The 15,862-nt window shown below is 35.6% G+C and overlaps 1 protein-coding gene across 4 annotated transcripts; it reads right to left on the bottom strand.

The window, feature by feature from the left end:
* Positions 1–5,436: 5,436 nt before the first annotated feature.
* Positions 5,437–9,772, bottom strand: LOC125213174 (transcription factor GTE4-like). Of its 4 annotated transcripts, XR_007174881.2 has the most exons (6): positions 7,139–9,772; positions 7,004–7,046; positions 6,787–6,894; positions 6,616–6,696; positions 6,121–6,190; positions 5,437–5,824 (listed from the first exon to the last, which is right to left on the bottom strand). XR_007174881.2 is itself a non-coding variant. In XM_048113567.2 (5 exons), the coding sequence occupies exons 1-4, from the start codon at positions 9,287–9,289 to the stop codon at positions 6,635–6,637; spliced, it is 2,364 nt and encodes a 787-aa protein (XP_047969524.1). In that variant the 5' UTR covers positions 9,290–9,772; the 3' UTR covers positions 5,437–5,824; positions 6,616–6,634. The 4 variants fall into 4 exon arrangements, 3 of the variants coding, with proteins under 3 accessions (XP_047969524.1, XP_047969525.1, XP_047969526.1); XM_048113567.2 differs by lacking the exon at positions 6,121–6,190; XM_048113568.2 differs by lacking the exon at positions 6,121–6,190 and having other exon boundaries at positions 5,437–5,815.
* Between the last annotated feature and the right edge of the window lie 6,090 nt (positions 9,773–15,862).

Genomic DNA, 15,862 nt, shown 5'->3' with positions numbered 1-15,862 from the left:
TAATTTTTCAAGTCTTGCTCTGATGGATGCCAATTCTTGAGATGTCTCATTCCCACATGGTCTCTTCACTGCATCTAGCCTTTCAGCTTTGTGCTTCTCTTTGGACCAACCCCGACTGTTGGTAGCTAATTCCTCTATCACCTCCATAGCAGCAACTCCTCCTTTCCTCAAGAATCCCCCATTCGCCCCTGAATCCAATTAACTAGAGATTTTTTCGTTAAACCCATTATAAAGGATTCCTACCTTATGGTCTATTCCAAAACCATGGTTCGGGCATTTGCTGAGGAGAGTTTTGAAACGTGCGAGAGCTTCATATAGAGGCTCATCGGATCCTTGCATGAATTGAAAAATCTCACACTTAAGCTTAAGGATGGTGCCAGGCGGGTAGTACTTGTCGAGAAAGAGTACCACTAGATCCTTCCAATTGGTGGTTTTATCTGTAGACAGACAATCATACCATTCTTTAGCAGCATCAGTTAAGGAAAAGGGAAAAAGTCTTACCCTCACAATATCATCATCAACACCATTGATCTTGATTGTATTAGCTATTTCCAGAAACTTGGTGAGATGTCGATTCGCGTCCTCATTATCTCTTTTTCTGATGAAGCTTGAGGTCCTATTTATAGGGGAAGATTATTCCTCATCATAGAAGGAAAAGTTCTTCAAAATTTGGTAAATCTTGGAGCAAATCTAGGGTTGGTCGGATTCGCCGCCTTTCTCCGGCGGGCCGCCGCACCTTGGCCGGCGGTCGCCGCGTTGGAGTCCAGAGACTCTGACCCTTCGGTGGCGGACCGCCACATGTCCTCCGGCGGTCGCCGGGCGAGACTCTTCTCCTAGCGTAAATTTCCGAGGCGGGCCGCCACATAGCTCTGACCGCCGGGCGCCGGCGGTCGCCGTACAACTTCGCGGCGGTCGCTGGTCGCCGACTGACTCCAGATTTCCAGACTATGCGTTTTTACTCCCCTTTTCGGCTCAAATATGCACATTTCTCACAAAACACGTCAAAATACCAAAATGTATAGAATATGCAAATAATGGACATGTAGAGTGATTTTGATAACAAAAACGGACCAAATAATGGCCTTAAAACAGTGCAAAATCCGGGCGTATCACATGGGTGAGATATAAAGTTCAATGTTGATAGCTTTCTGTTTTTAGTAGTTTCTAGTTTAATTTTTTTTTTTTTGTTTAATTTAAAATTTTCATTTTTTTTATTAAAAAAAAAACTAATAAATCTATTTTGGTTTATGTTTTAAAAAAAAATCTGGAGCAGGGCTAGCGATCGTCGAGTTAATTTCGGCGGCCCGCCGAAAGAAGAGCAGTAAGGGAAGACCATCCACGGCGGTTCGCTGAACTGCAGTCAGCAACCGCTGAAGCGTGTTAGACGTGAGATTTTCACATAAGGTATGTTTCTTCCTTCCTTCTTTCTATATTTTTCTTTCTGACCCCATCCACTTTTTTCCCCTCTCTCTTTAAATTATATTTCTCCACATTATTCACAAACTCACACTTCAAATTCACATCACTCAATTAAATTCTTTGGATTCTACCAAATTGTTCTTGTGCTCAATTGTCAACCAACACAAGGTACGTTCTTCTTGTGATTTCTGAGCTTTGATCTTGAATTCTTTCATTGGATGACTTGTTATTGGTATATATTTTGGTAGTTTGGATTGGAATTTGATGGGGGATGATATACTTTTGATAATTTGTTGGTGAATTTGTGAGTTGGATTTATTGGAATTGATTATTGTTGGTTGTGTTTGAATTAACTTCTTTTTGTGGATGAAATTTGAATACCCCTTTGACTTGATTGTTGATACGCATAGTTCATGTTCATAGCATTGTGAGGCTATTTTATCTTGCATAACTTGTGTGTCTTTTTGAGATTATATTGTTTTGCGTGATCTTGGTCTATTGTTGAAAATTCTTGCAAATTATTGGGGGATAGAGATCATGATGGGGGATGATTTTTGAAACAAGGTAGATTAATTGGTCTTGCATGTGATTATTTTTACACCTTAATTTGGTTGAAGTTTGGGGAATTGCCATGTATTATGTGTTGTATCCTACTACTATTTTCTTCATTTTATGCTCACATTGCGAATTTGTAGGTACAAAGGCATCCCAAAGGAATTCTCATGATGGCGGATAACTCATGAGTTTCAAAGAAAATCAAGCCAAAGACGAAAAATGAGCGTTTGTTGGGAGGCAACTCAACCATTTATTTCCAGTTTTTAAAGTTACTTTTTTGTTTTGGTTTAGTTTTCATGCCTTTGAAATTATTTCGCAGGTTCTGATCTTCTGTGGCAACCGCCGAAGACGTGCGGCGGGCCGCCACCTGCTTGCTTGTGCATTTATATGATGTTTCTCAAACATTTAAATGTATAAGAAGCAAACAAGTCTGATTCTTCTGCACAGTAGACTGGTCATGAACGATGTTCACAGAAGGTGACGCAGTCGGTTCTTTGTAGAAGAGAAATAGAATTTCACAATCTAGATAGGCTTTGGCTACCTATCGTGAAAGGTTGCAGTGTCAGTCCGCATGTTTCCTTACCTTAGGAAATAAACGACACTGGTGTGGTATAGCACTGAAGGATCTAACAGTTGAGATAAGTCTTTCTTGCTATTTACTGAAAGATGAGGTCTCGGTGATTGTTATTTCTTAATCATTGTTGACATAACATTGAGCATACGATATTGATTATGCACTACTTTGATTTATCAAATGGTGCAGATTTTTTGCAATCCAAGAATCCTGATATCTTGTGTAGTGGTGATCAATGTCTAAAGGTGCTAGTATTGTTATTACAATGAATCGTGTGCTGGGTGAGTCCAGTTTGATAATATCCTCAAGAGGTGTTCGAAAAAGGTTTTATTATTCAGAAACCCGGCCGGTTGGAATTTATTCCAGAATAATAAATAAAGATTTCGAACTAGACAACTCTTGGAAAAAGATATTAATTGATTAAAGTCAAATAGCCGACTTAAATTAATTAATGGATATTTATATCTTAAACACAGGAAATAATAAATTAAAGAGGAAAAGCCCGGATTACTCGTAATTTGGGATTGAACGGGCATTCAATATTATTATACTATAGTGGATGATAATAATATTATGTTTAGGCTTGTATAAAATTAGAGCTCAATTTAATTAGTAAAAGACCAACAGGTTTGGCCCAAGTCCAACTTCCATGCATCCCTAATCTGGCCAGTCATAACTCTATATAAAGGAGACTAAATAGAAGACTAATTTAATTGATTTTTAGCATCCAAATTCGTGCCCCCTCTTCCAGGGACTGGACGAAATTTTTCAGTTTCACGGAACTGAAGTCCAGTCTTCTATCTAGTCTAGTTCTTTTGATTCTGACAAGCTTTGTCCACCCAAAGGTCAGATTCTGAGTTCGGGATATAGATTAGAAGATTCCTGGTTGAGTACGAGGATCTTCATGTGGAGAAGGCGCAAGCAATCATCGATTCTTCGGAGAATCAGATCGGTAATTCAAAACCGTAGGAGTTCATGAATTAGGGTTCTTCTTATTCCTTGTTTCTGAATTATATGTGTTCTAGCATACAATTGATTGTTTAACCTGTGATTAATTGATCCCATAATCAGTCAAATAGATATGTATGCATGATTTATTTATGAATGCATGACTTCCGCTGGACAAGGGGCACCAATCCCCAACAGATCCTCCATGCTGTCAAAGGTAAACTAGAAACTAAATAAACAAAAGGAAGAGACAAATACAAAAAAAATGCAAACTACCATATGGGTAAGATCAGTCCACATATCTGCGTCGGAAACGAAAGTTAGGATATCCCAGTAGGTCCATCCTAACAAGGGCCTTCAGATATCGAGGCGCAGAGACTGAATCATAAAATGTCAGGGAAGAGGTCTGATCCCCCCTACCTGCCAGAAAGTCGGCAGCACAGTTTCCTTCTTTGTAGATGTGTGAGAATCGAACCTGCCGCTTAGAAGTTATACTCTGGATCAAAGCCATATGATGCCAAAGATTCGCAGAGCCAAGCTGTCTCAATGACAACAAGGTAACCAGAGCCGCTAATTCCAGCTCTGTCCAAATGTGTGTAGAAAGCTCCATAGCCATTTCCAAACCTCGAATTAGAGACAATCCAAAAAGGAAAACGCTTCATTTTTAATATGACAGATGGAGTATATGTATTGAATTATTTGTATAATATAATTTTAACTCTTAATTATATGTACATGTATATTTTTAATAGTATATATTATGTTTAATTATATATCATTTATTATATATAGTGACATTTTATCATCCAATAAATTTTACGTGTAGTATATTTAATCATATTTATCATCTACTAATTTTAAATTATTATTTATCATTTCAAAGTTTTAATTATATGCTATTGTTATTAAATATTAACATTTGTATGCCGTGTATATTTAAAATATACACAAAAAATAGAGTAATTTGTGTATGGCATGAGTTTTAATGTAGAATTGATAAAGTAAGAGAGAAGAAAAAAAAGTAAGAGATACGGAAAAAAAGTAAGTAAGAAGTAGTGTTAGTGGAATGATGTGTAGGGTTATTATTTGTTGAAAACTTTTCATAAATGAATGTGCTCTATTTTTAGTGGACGGCCAAAATTGGTAATTATGCTCTATTTTTTTGGACGGATGGAGTATAAGTTTTAATCTTTTTGTGTAATATATGGAGTGTTTAACTATTACTAATTTTTTAAATATATATTTATAGTATTATTTAATTTTTTTTGCAATGTATGATTAATATATTTCATCGTATATTAAATTTTTTCATATATATATTTGCTACAGTATTCCGGTTCAACTAGTGGTCCAACCGGTTGGACCAGTTGAACTGTGAACCAATAGCCGTCCCGGTGCTTTTGCTGGTCCGATTTTTAAAACATTGACTTATACTAATATTAAAATTTCTAACTCTAGTCTCATATTGAATTCGATGATAATCATTCTAATCTATATAAAGCCTTTTAAGGAATTAAATGACACATTTCTAACATCTAATAAGATTCGGCTAATTACAATCGACAAACCTGCCATTAGATATCTGACTCGTCAAATTATTACTCCTTTCCCATAATAAATGACTTGGTTTATTTTTTAGTTTGTCCCACAATAGATGTTAAATTTTCTTTTTTTAGTAAAAGTTCTCACATATTAATATAAATATAATATTTTCTCTTTCCACTTAATATAACACATCTTCTAAAATTCAGTGCCATTTTCCATGTATACCATCTTTTATAGGACAAAAGGAACACTATTTTCACAATAAAAAAATAATCCTCCCCTCCCTTTGTTTTTCTGCTTCTGATTCTTCTCTTTTATCTCTCTTGCCTCACAAAAACACACTTCAAACTCGGTTATTACTGACGCGGACATTGTATTTTGAAATGCAGCAAAAATGTAAATTTGAAGATTGCTTATTCACGGATAACTGGACTAGCGAATGTTATTAACCAGCTTGAAATCCAAACCATTGGCCTAAAAACAAAATTAACAGCACTCCTAAGCCTGAAAGCTATATACAGCTATTGTAATACAATTTGCAAAAACACCATAATACAGCTTTACTAAATCTCCTATTCAATCTTGGCTCTGAGCCCCATTGTCACTAGTCAAATTATCAACTAAAATCCTATCACAAGTTCCTTATCTTCGAAAATCGGTTGATATCATCATTTAATAATACATTCTTCCATTACGAGTTTTCAACATAGATCCCGGACTGCCATCAGCAGAACCCAATCACAAGAATTTTAACCCTACTCCAACAAGCATCACCTGCAAATTCTGAAAATCAAGTCAAACTCAGCATAGCACAAACCCAACATTTGATCAAAAAAGGACAAATGCTCATGTAAAAATACTAAGATATGGGAAAAACACAATCAGGATCAGCCCACAAACTCTAACAGCACAATCCATGAAACAAAATTGACATTTCCCTGGCCTCAAGAGCACCTAGAAACATATTTCCTCGCTACATTAAACAACAAAAATCCATAACTGAGGTTTCAAATCCATACAGACAAAAAATTGTCAGTTTTGACACATTCAATCAAAGGGTTCAAATTTCTCAAGCTTACTGTCTCAACAAAAATAATCAAATACTGACGGGACCGAGTATACTTCCTTAGGGGGTAATCAGGTTCACACCTACATGAAAGAAGATAATTATGCAACCAATAAAACAAATATTCCCTCAGACACAAGTCATAGATGTTAGGGGAACAGATTTGTCTTAACAAGCTTCACAATACAGTTTATAACAAAATTTCAGAACTCGAAAACTTTCACATCAATTTTGAAATCACGTACACCAGAACACAATTTATAGACTAACACTTTCAGCATGATAAAACATTTCTCATAATCGTTAGTTATATACTCCTCATAATGATTAGTTAGATATCATATTGTGAGTCGGATCCAAGTGGACCTTAAATTCAAAGCTCAATCAAGGAGGATTTAATTATTTTTAAATGATGATCAGTGACAGCTTGTGGAAAATGATAACAATAAAGCAAAATATGAAAATAACTAACCAACAAACCTATTACCAAGCAGAAATCTTTTTATACCTCAGTCAGAAAGATTCTTTCATGTCTTAGGCAAATGCTCAGCATCGGATCCATCCACAGAGGAACTGTCACTATCAGAATCTGCAAATGAACGCACAAACAGTGAAAATCATATACAACAGACTGAAGAAATCAACCAAGAACAGTAAGGATTAGAAAGTAAAAATGTACCACTTGAACTCGACCCCGAATCACTGCTAGAACTGCTAGAACTGCTGGTCCTACTCCTGTTTTGACCCTCTTTGTCATCATCTACAAGAGTGGCACCGTTTTTTAAAGCTTTGGAAAGAAAAAGTGGGGTAAGTAAGGAAAAACAAATGTCAGATTTAAGTCTCCAAGAGTCCATAAAGAGCAACCTAGAATGCCTGAATGAAAAAGTTCATAATACCTGTTCTACTTTCCATCTGGATTGCCAATGCTGGAGTTGAGTTCTGCAGTTTGGTTCAACACACTTGATTAGGATCAGACAGAAGAATTAATTCATAGTGTTATGCAATCAAGAAAAGAAAGCCCGTCCTCTTACCACCAACGAGGCATTCTGATTCCCCATGGTTCTTGCTTGAAGAGCGAGTTCTGCTTTCCTTTTATTTTTGCTCAAACTCTTTTTGTAATTAGTCACAAATCTGTCCAGCTCCCAGAGAGTCTCTGCATCGACACTATCAATCTCAACCTCAATCTCATCATCATTTTGAGAAAGGGCAGTATTTCTCTTGTTAATGATCTGAATAATAGCATCAAGCTTCTCATGAGGCAAGCCCTGTAGGTTGGTGCTGAGTCTTTGCTTCTCCTCATAAGTCATGTCCCTTTTATTAGGATCTTTTGCTTTAGGTTTTTTGGGAGCAGGAGTCCTGCCAACATGAGGTCGATGAATTTTTCGATCAACAGCCATGAATGATGTCACTGGCTCAGGCCTCTCAGAAGTTCTTCCCGGAGCAACAGAGTCATACAACGGAACTGAAGCAGCAGGCGCAGAGACTGGAACTGAAGCAGGGCCAAAATGAGAATATGGCACACCCTTTCTAGAAGAGGGTGTGGGTAATCCCCCCTCGTGATATTCTGGATATTTCCAATAAGAATTGAACTGAGAATCTATAATGGCCCACCTTTCCTCAAAAATCTGTGACAACTGTTCTGCCATAAGGTGAACGTCCTGCCCCTTCGGATTGTAAGTCATGGCATTGCGAAAAACTAGTCGTACATCCTCAGCAAACTCCCTTGGAGACTTGTAAAAATTCTGTGACAATCTAGTCTTAATGGTACCCAAGTCCATAGGATGCTTAATGACATCATGGTAATCAACCAATCCAAGTTGCTTGGCATTCACGGGCTCATTGAAAACCCAACTAAACTTGTGCTTCATCAACCGCTGAAGTAGGCTGCTACAGTTCTTCAAAACCTGATTCCTGTTCTTATCAAACCCAAAGCCAAATCCCATGGCATGATCTTGTTCTCCACTGTGTTTCCTCCCATTATTTGTTTTCAATCTCTTATTACTTTCAGAAGGCAGTCTATCTTTTCCCAAAAGAAACTCTGAATTTCTGTAATACTGATTCGCCTTCGGGGTACGTTTCTCCTTCTCAATAAACTCATTGGACCTATTATCTATTACTGCCACACTGAATTGCCTACTATACACCCGAGGTTCTAGATTCCGTGCAGCACCCATATCTGAATTGACCCTTGCTAATCCGACAGGTCTCGTTTCTTTGTGCCCCATTGTACCCATCTCTGTGTTCACCCTCAACAACAACCTTCGGTCAACCACATTACTTCGGGCATGCAGGGCTTGAGACTGAACATACTCACCAGCATTTGCACCTTCAGCATCGACATAATTACCTTTATTACTAAGGTTACTGTTGCTGGTCTGGTTATTATGTAAAGCAAGCTGGTTCTCTTTGGATTCAAACTGTTTAACTAGCCTCCTAACCTGATCAAGCTCGTGCTCTAGATTCTTCCTAAGAACCTTTATCTCATTCTTTGGTGTCGCTTTACATAAATTAAATCTAATCCTATCATCAACATTAGATACCACCAGTGGCACCACAACTCCATTGAGATTACTCCGAACATTACCTTCAGAAGCTTGAGGTGAAGCAGGCCTCATTTCTTCATCATCCCGTGCCTCATTCCCAACGAGTTGCTGCTCTTTGGCCACTTCAGGTGATTCCACAGCTCCATTGACCTTAGTGAGGCCATTGGCTTGCGGAACATGAAAATTAGGATGATCATTTTCTCTTAACAGTGATGGCACTAACTCCTTCTCACCATCAGCTGAAGGCGTTTTATCAAGCTCTGCACTTTGAGTACGTCGGCCTTCTTTAAGTCTATCACCAGTTTGACAACCATTCTCCGCTACGTGTTGACTTTCATTCTCTTCTAGCAGCAGTACCTGGCCTGAAGAATCTGTCTTTTTGTCCTCGGATTGATTTTGGCAAGAATCTACATCCTCCGACCTTACAACTACCTCAGAAGCACAACAATCTGCTGTCGAACAAGGGACTGTGGCCTGCTCCTCAGCATCGGTTTGAGCGCTTGTTGAAGCCTGATTTGTTGAGGGGGTAAGGGATTTCTTGTGGCTCTTCCGCGTATAAACTTTACTGTTCTCTGTCCATCGACACTTCCCTCTCCAATTCAAATCATCATTGAAATCCCCTAAAGTCCCTGAAGCCATACATGTAATCCCCAATTCCTTAATAAAAAACCCTTTCTCCCAAATCGAGACTCAAGAACCCTAGAATAAGCAAAATCGAAAAAAAGATCTAGGGTTTAAAGAACCCTAGAGTCGCAGAACAAACGCCCAGACCCAAAGTATAAGGAATAACGCACAGAAATGAAGACAGTTGCAAAATTAAATTAAAACCATATTTCACACAGATCCGAATTTCAGAACAATAAACAATAACCCCAAAAGGATGAAGAAAGATTCGAAAACGGATAAAATTAAGCAGAAATGAGTGTGGAAAGAAAAATTGATAAGACAAGCGAAAACATAAATTAGGGAAATTAGGGTTTGGGAGAGACGAAGAAGGAGGGAACTCTCTCTCTCTCTCTCTCGTGCTTTCTGTTCTTCGATCCGAACTCCCACTCGCTTTCTCTCTCCAGAAATCTTTCCTTATTTTGGCTCTCTCTCTCTAAAACGCTCTGCGAGTGGTTGCCATCGAACCACACGCTGCTTTTTTATCACGCGCGCTTGCCGCCACAGTTACTGATAGGGTGCCACGTCATACGCGAGTGACGGCGCGTGCTTTGCTCATCAGCGATAACTTTCATTTGCTCGTCAACACGACGCGCTTTTATTGGCAGTGGTAAGTTGATTACTACCTCCAGAATAAATGTTCCATATTTCACCTGTTTGATTTCGTAAATGAAAGTGTATATAAAATTTCTTTGTACAAATTACTACTCCCTCCGTCCCGCTTAAGATGACACGTTTTCATTTTTAGTTTGTCCCAACTAAAATGACACATTTCCTTTTTTGGTGACTTTCTCTTTCCAATTAATACACTCAACCACTTTTTCTCACTCCTATTAAAATATTCATCTTTCTTTATCTCTCTACTTTAATACTTAGACACACATTCTCTCTCTCCAATTAAACACTTTAACCAATAATTTCTAAAACCCCATGCCGGCTAAGCAATGTATCATCTTAGCCGAGACGGAGGGAGTATTTGTTTAGGAAAATTTAATAAATGTTCCATATTTCAGTGAATTACTATTTGTTTACTATTGAGCAAGAGGTAATGAAAATGTTTCATGGAACATACTTACTTCGTCCAATATTACTTGAAGCGTTTCTTTTCGCCATGAGATTTAAGAAAATAGAGTTTAGTGGGTTAAATAATGTAAAATAAAGTAACAGAGATGGAAGAGAATAATGTACATGTGATTAAATATTTTGTTTTTAGCCAAAAAAAAAATGACTCAAGTAACTTCAGACAACCCAAAATAGAATACGACTCAAATAACGTAAGATGGATCGAATATTTGGTTGACTCAAATATTAAGAAATTGTAGTATAAACAAAAGTGGATGGTAAAAGTTAGTAAATTATACTCCCTTCGTCCCAATAAATATGCAACTTTTGGTTTCAGGCATGTAATTTTGTGCAGTATTGTTTTGTAAGTTAATAAAGAGAGATTAAAGTAGGAGAGAACAAAAAGTAGAGATGGTGTTGTTTTCATTTTAGGAGACTTTTCATTTTTATTGGGACAATCTAAAATGGAAAATATTTCATTTCTAATGGACAGTGGAGTACTAGTATAAACAAAAGCGGATAGCAAAAGTTAGTGATTGTATCTCCTACTTTTATAATTTATCTGTTTCTCTAACAATAATTTTTTTTTTAGTTTTGGTATGTCCGCTAAAAACAGAAGTTTTTATTTTTATGGAAATTTTGGGACTCATTTTCAACTAATACACTTTTCTTTTTATCATTCTCTTACTTTATTAATTTTGCATTAAAAATTGTATCATTTCAAATATTTATATTTTAGGAGACGAAGAGAGTATTAATTTTATAATAAAAAGTGAGTGAAATAAGTTAGCGGAATGTGAAGTCTATTTACCAAAAATAGTAAAAATGAAATAGGACATTTATTAGTGCACGGATAGAAAACGAATAATAGGACATTTAATATCGGACAAAGAGAGTTCTTGTATGTGCATGTATGATATTCTCATCTTTTTATTTTAACGTCCAACTATCTTCTCCGTTTCAAAACTAAGTACCACTCAACTATCTGTTTTGATCGCCTTTATTTGCTTCGGATCTGCTCTGTTTATGCTTTCCCGTAGGTAGATCTACATTTTTGTTTGTCAGCTTGCATGAAATTAGTCTAGATAGCTTAGATCTGCTTTTGTTTACGTGAATTTCTTATGGATCTACGTTCGCTTTGTTTGATTTCATATTTTACGCTTGTGCTCTGTTTTAGATTTGAGTTCCTTGTTTTCATCTAGTTGCTTAGAGAAGTAAAAAGAAGTTAGTTAAAACTGCAATCTCTGTCACCTTTTTGTTGTTTACAGCTTTTGAGTCGTGCGCGCGTGGTGTCAGTGGTCCCACTTATTTTTTATATTTCCATTTTTAGCTTAGTTGATCCAGTTGATTTCCTTAGTCCAGAATGTCTCTAGTTTAGTTGATCAGTTTCCTCCTTAGTTAGCCAACCTTCCAGATGTCTCATTCCCAACTCCAACCGCATCCATCTCTGTGGGATTCGACCCTTACTTCCCTTTACTAGGTTAATTAGTATTGTGGGTTAAGGTTTTGAATGCTCTCTCTCAGCGTCTCTTGTTCACAGCCCAGCGACCAGTAATAGTTACCTAGCTTGAACCGGTTATCTTTTGACTTGATCAGGTTGCGCGAACTCTACGTGTTTTTAATTTACTTGTGAATTGTTGAGTGCGAAGAAAGAGGGGAGTTTCAATTATCATTTTTAAAAAACGAGTATAGAAACGCAAGTGTGACAGTTAATGCGGGACGGAGAGAGTATAAAACTAAAAATGGGTCTCACATTCCACTATCTCTTTTCACCCATTGTTCTTATATTTCTTCAAATTGGTGCCTAACTTAAGAGCATCCACAATAAGAATAGGTCAGTCATAGGTCAGCCACTCTCTCTCTCCCACGTCATTAGCACTAAAAATCCACCTGTCACGTTAGCATTTTACTCAAATAGGCTAGCCTTATGCCAGCCGCAATAAAAATAATTCAATAACAACTACATTTACGGAATTAAACACAAAATACTGAATTAAATTTACGACACATATACGGGAAAAATTCGTTAATTTTATTTAAATAAAAAAAATACATTAACTAAAAATCAAAAAAATTACATAATAAAAAAAAATCCGGGCTTCCACACACGAGCCACCGCCCCACTCTACTCCTCACTAATTTATTAAAAAAATACATTAAAAAATGTTAGTATGCCTTGAATCCGTTATAGTTTGCCGCTAGTCGAACGGGGGTCTCGCTGTGTGCCTATTTAAAAAATTACATAATTAAAAAAAATTCATAAAAAAATACATTAAAAATGCAATAAAAAAATGCATAATTTTTTTAAAAAAAATAGCGCTGGCCGATCGCTGACCGATTGGCACGCCACAATGGCGGCCAGCGCCCTCAAATCGGCTAGCCCACGCCGATTTTTTCGTCGATTCGCGGCTGGCCGATTCCAATAGTTCGGCTAGCCGACCGGCTAGCGACGCGAATCGGCTAGCCGGTGGGCTAGCCGCTATTGTGGCTTTAGCCGCTAAGAGCATCCACAATGGCTTTAGGCTAGCCACTCTCTCTCCCTGCCACGTCATCAGCACTAAAATTCCACTTGTCAAAAGCAAATAGGCTAGCCTAAGGCTAGCCACAGGCTAGCCGCAATAAAAATAATTCAAAAACAACTACATTTACGGAATTAAATTTACGATTAATTACGAAATTAAATTTACGAGACATATTAATTTACGGAATTAAACACAAACTTTACGAGACATATTAATTTACGGAATTAAATTTACCAGCAACTGGACAAGCAATAGGCTAGCCACATCATCAACACTATTAAAAAAAATAACTAAATTTACAGAATTAAACACAAAATACGGAATTAAATTTATGACACATATACGAAAAAATTCATTAATTTCATTTTTTTAAAAAAGTACATTAATTAAAAAAAACCGAGCTTCCACACATGAGCCCCCGCCGCACTCTACTCCTCACTAATTTTTTTAAAAAATACATTAAAAAATGCAATAATTTTATATTAATTAAAAAAAGGTACATCCTAAAAAAAATTCATAAAAAAAAATACATTAAAAAATGTAATAAAAAAATGCATAAAAATACATTAAAAAAATGCAATAAATAAAATAAAATGCATAAAAAAATACATTAAAAAAATGCAACCGGCTAGCCGAAATTGAGCCTACTATGGCGACTAGCGGGATCGGCCAGCGGTCGGCTAGCGCCCGCAAATCGGCTAAAGCTCGCCGATCGGCTAGCCTAAATTGCCACAATGGAGGCTAGCGAATCGGTCAGCGGTCGGCTAGCGCCCGCGATCGGCTAGCATATCCGCTAGCCTCCATTGTAGATGCTCTAAATAAGACTTCTAATGGTGAACAGGAGGAAGTAATGTTCAATGTTTTTTTGTTTAATTAGATTAACATTTTATATTTTTAATTAAATAGCGGTTAGCTAGATTAAAATTCAAAAAGAATATGGAGTGTATTTGTATTTCAGATCGTGTCCAAATATGACAATTTACATTTTATTCATCGAATAAAAACATATATCTCGACACAATTTACGTTTTATTCATCGAATCAAATCGGTAATACTTGATAAAAACATTTAAATTGAATTTAGAGTTATAAAATCAACACACCTTTATAATCCCTATGTTCCCCAATAGATATGAAATATTTGATTTTCTGTCGGAGATTGTATGCAGTGTTGTTTTGTGAATTAATGAATAAAGAGTAAAGTAATAATAATGTAAAAATGATGTTATTTCTATTTTAAGAAACGTTATATTTTTAATGAAATAATCCAAAAAGCAAAATGTTTATTTTTCAGTGAAACAGATAGTATATATTTTATTTATGAAAATATCATTGGTTAACATATTAAACCAAGCAAATAATGAGTGCTAAATATCAGAGGTTTACATATTAAAGCCTCTACCTAATAGCATTACTAATCTATACATATATAAAAGGCGAGTTTTGTGTCGTTTTTTAATTTTTATGAATTCTGGGTATAAATTTAAATATTAACAAGTATAGGGTGTGAAGTGGAAACCGCTGCATTATTAGAAACCCCATGAATTCAAATGAGAAACATAACTACAAGTTTTAAATTTGCTGCGTTATGAGAAACCGCTACATTCATGCTTCACGCCTAATCAATTGCAATATTATTATATGATTAGAATAGTCATCCAACATAAATTTACATCTTCATTCGTGTTCTTAATGGTTTGAATATTTAGATGTCATAATTTGTAACGCCTAACTTTGTAACGCTTGTAACTTGATTTACATGTTTTGATGTGAAATGTTTAAGGCGTGGTGTGTTTGAATGCTAACCGTTAATTAGCCTTGATATTTAGTCATAAGTTTTTGTATTTATTGTATAATCGAGTAATGGTCATATTTTAGCCATTTTTCATTTTAAAACCTATTGAATAATTATATCAATTGTCTCTTTCTTAGTACCAATGGTATATATATTCACGCACTAATATCAGTAGGAGTATTTCACTATTTTGCATGGGTGGATTGTTGGGCTGGTTTTGCTAAATTCACTAATCACAATATTTGTATAAATATTTTTTTTTTGAAAATTAATTGATTTTAATATATTTTTGTTATTTATGTTTATAAATTAGGTTTCGTGTAATGATATATAGATGGAGGCAGACAGAAAAGGTGATGGAGAAGATAAAGATGGAGGCGTACTATAGCATAGGAGAAGACGGGGATGGATTACTTCTTAATTAGTAATGACCCCTTTTTATTAATTTTTATTAGTCTGCCCAATTATTTTATTGATATTTGCTAACTTCACTAATCTATATATGTGTAAAAATTTTATTTCAAAAGTTATATGTATTTTTAATTTATAGTAATAAACTTTTATTATATGTATTTATGATTTTAGGTTTTGTATGATGACACATTGATGGAGGTGAAAAGAAAAGTGGTGGAAAAAATAAGATGGAGGCGTACTAGAGCATAAGAGAAGACGAAGGCGGATTAATACATAATTAATAGTGACTTTTTTTTTATTATTTCTTAATTAGTATTGATTTTTTTATTAATTTTAATAATCGGCTCAATTATTTTATTGAGCATTTTTTTTTACCTAATTCACTAATCTATAGTATTATTTATGTAAAATACTTGGTTTCAAAAGTTATTAGATTTAATATTTTTATAATAAATTTTTGTTATATATATTTATAATTTTATGTTTTGTATGATAATATTGTTCATCATTGTATAAAATTATTTAATAATGTAAAACAAGTGTGCTTAAAATAAAATGGATCGTGCATCGCACGGGTGTGATTCTAGTTCCATCTAAATTCCAAGTCCACATCTTTAAAAAAGAAAACTTGTTCGAATATTTCAATCCATGAGAATTTGTTTTGACTAAAATAAGTATTTATATTTGTGGATATATGTTTGCATTATAAACTTTAATTAAAGAACCTAAAAAAGAGTAGAAAAAGGGTGGGGCGGG

The sequence above is a fragment of the Salvia hispanica genome, chromosome 3, assembly GCF_029641045.1.
Source record: "Salvia hispanica isolate PSC_SH4W2 chromosome 3, Shi_PSC_v1, whole genome shotgun sequence".
NCBI classification, from domain to species: domain Eukaryota; kingdom Viridiplantae; phylum Streptophyta; class Magnoliopsida; order Lamiales; family Lamiaceae; genus Salvia; species Salvia hispanica.
This window is presented reverse-complemented; position numbering and strand designations above follow the sequence as displayed.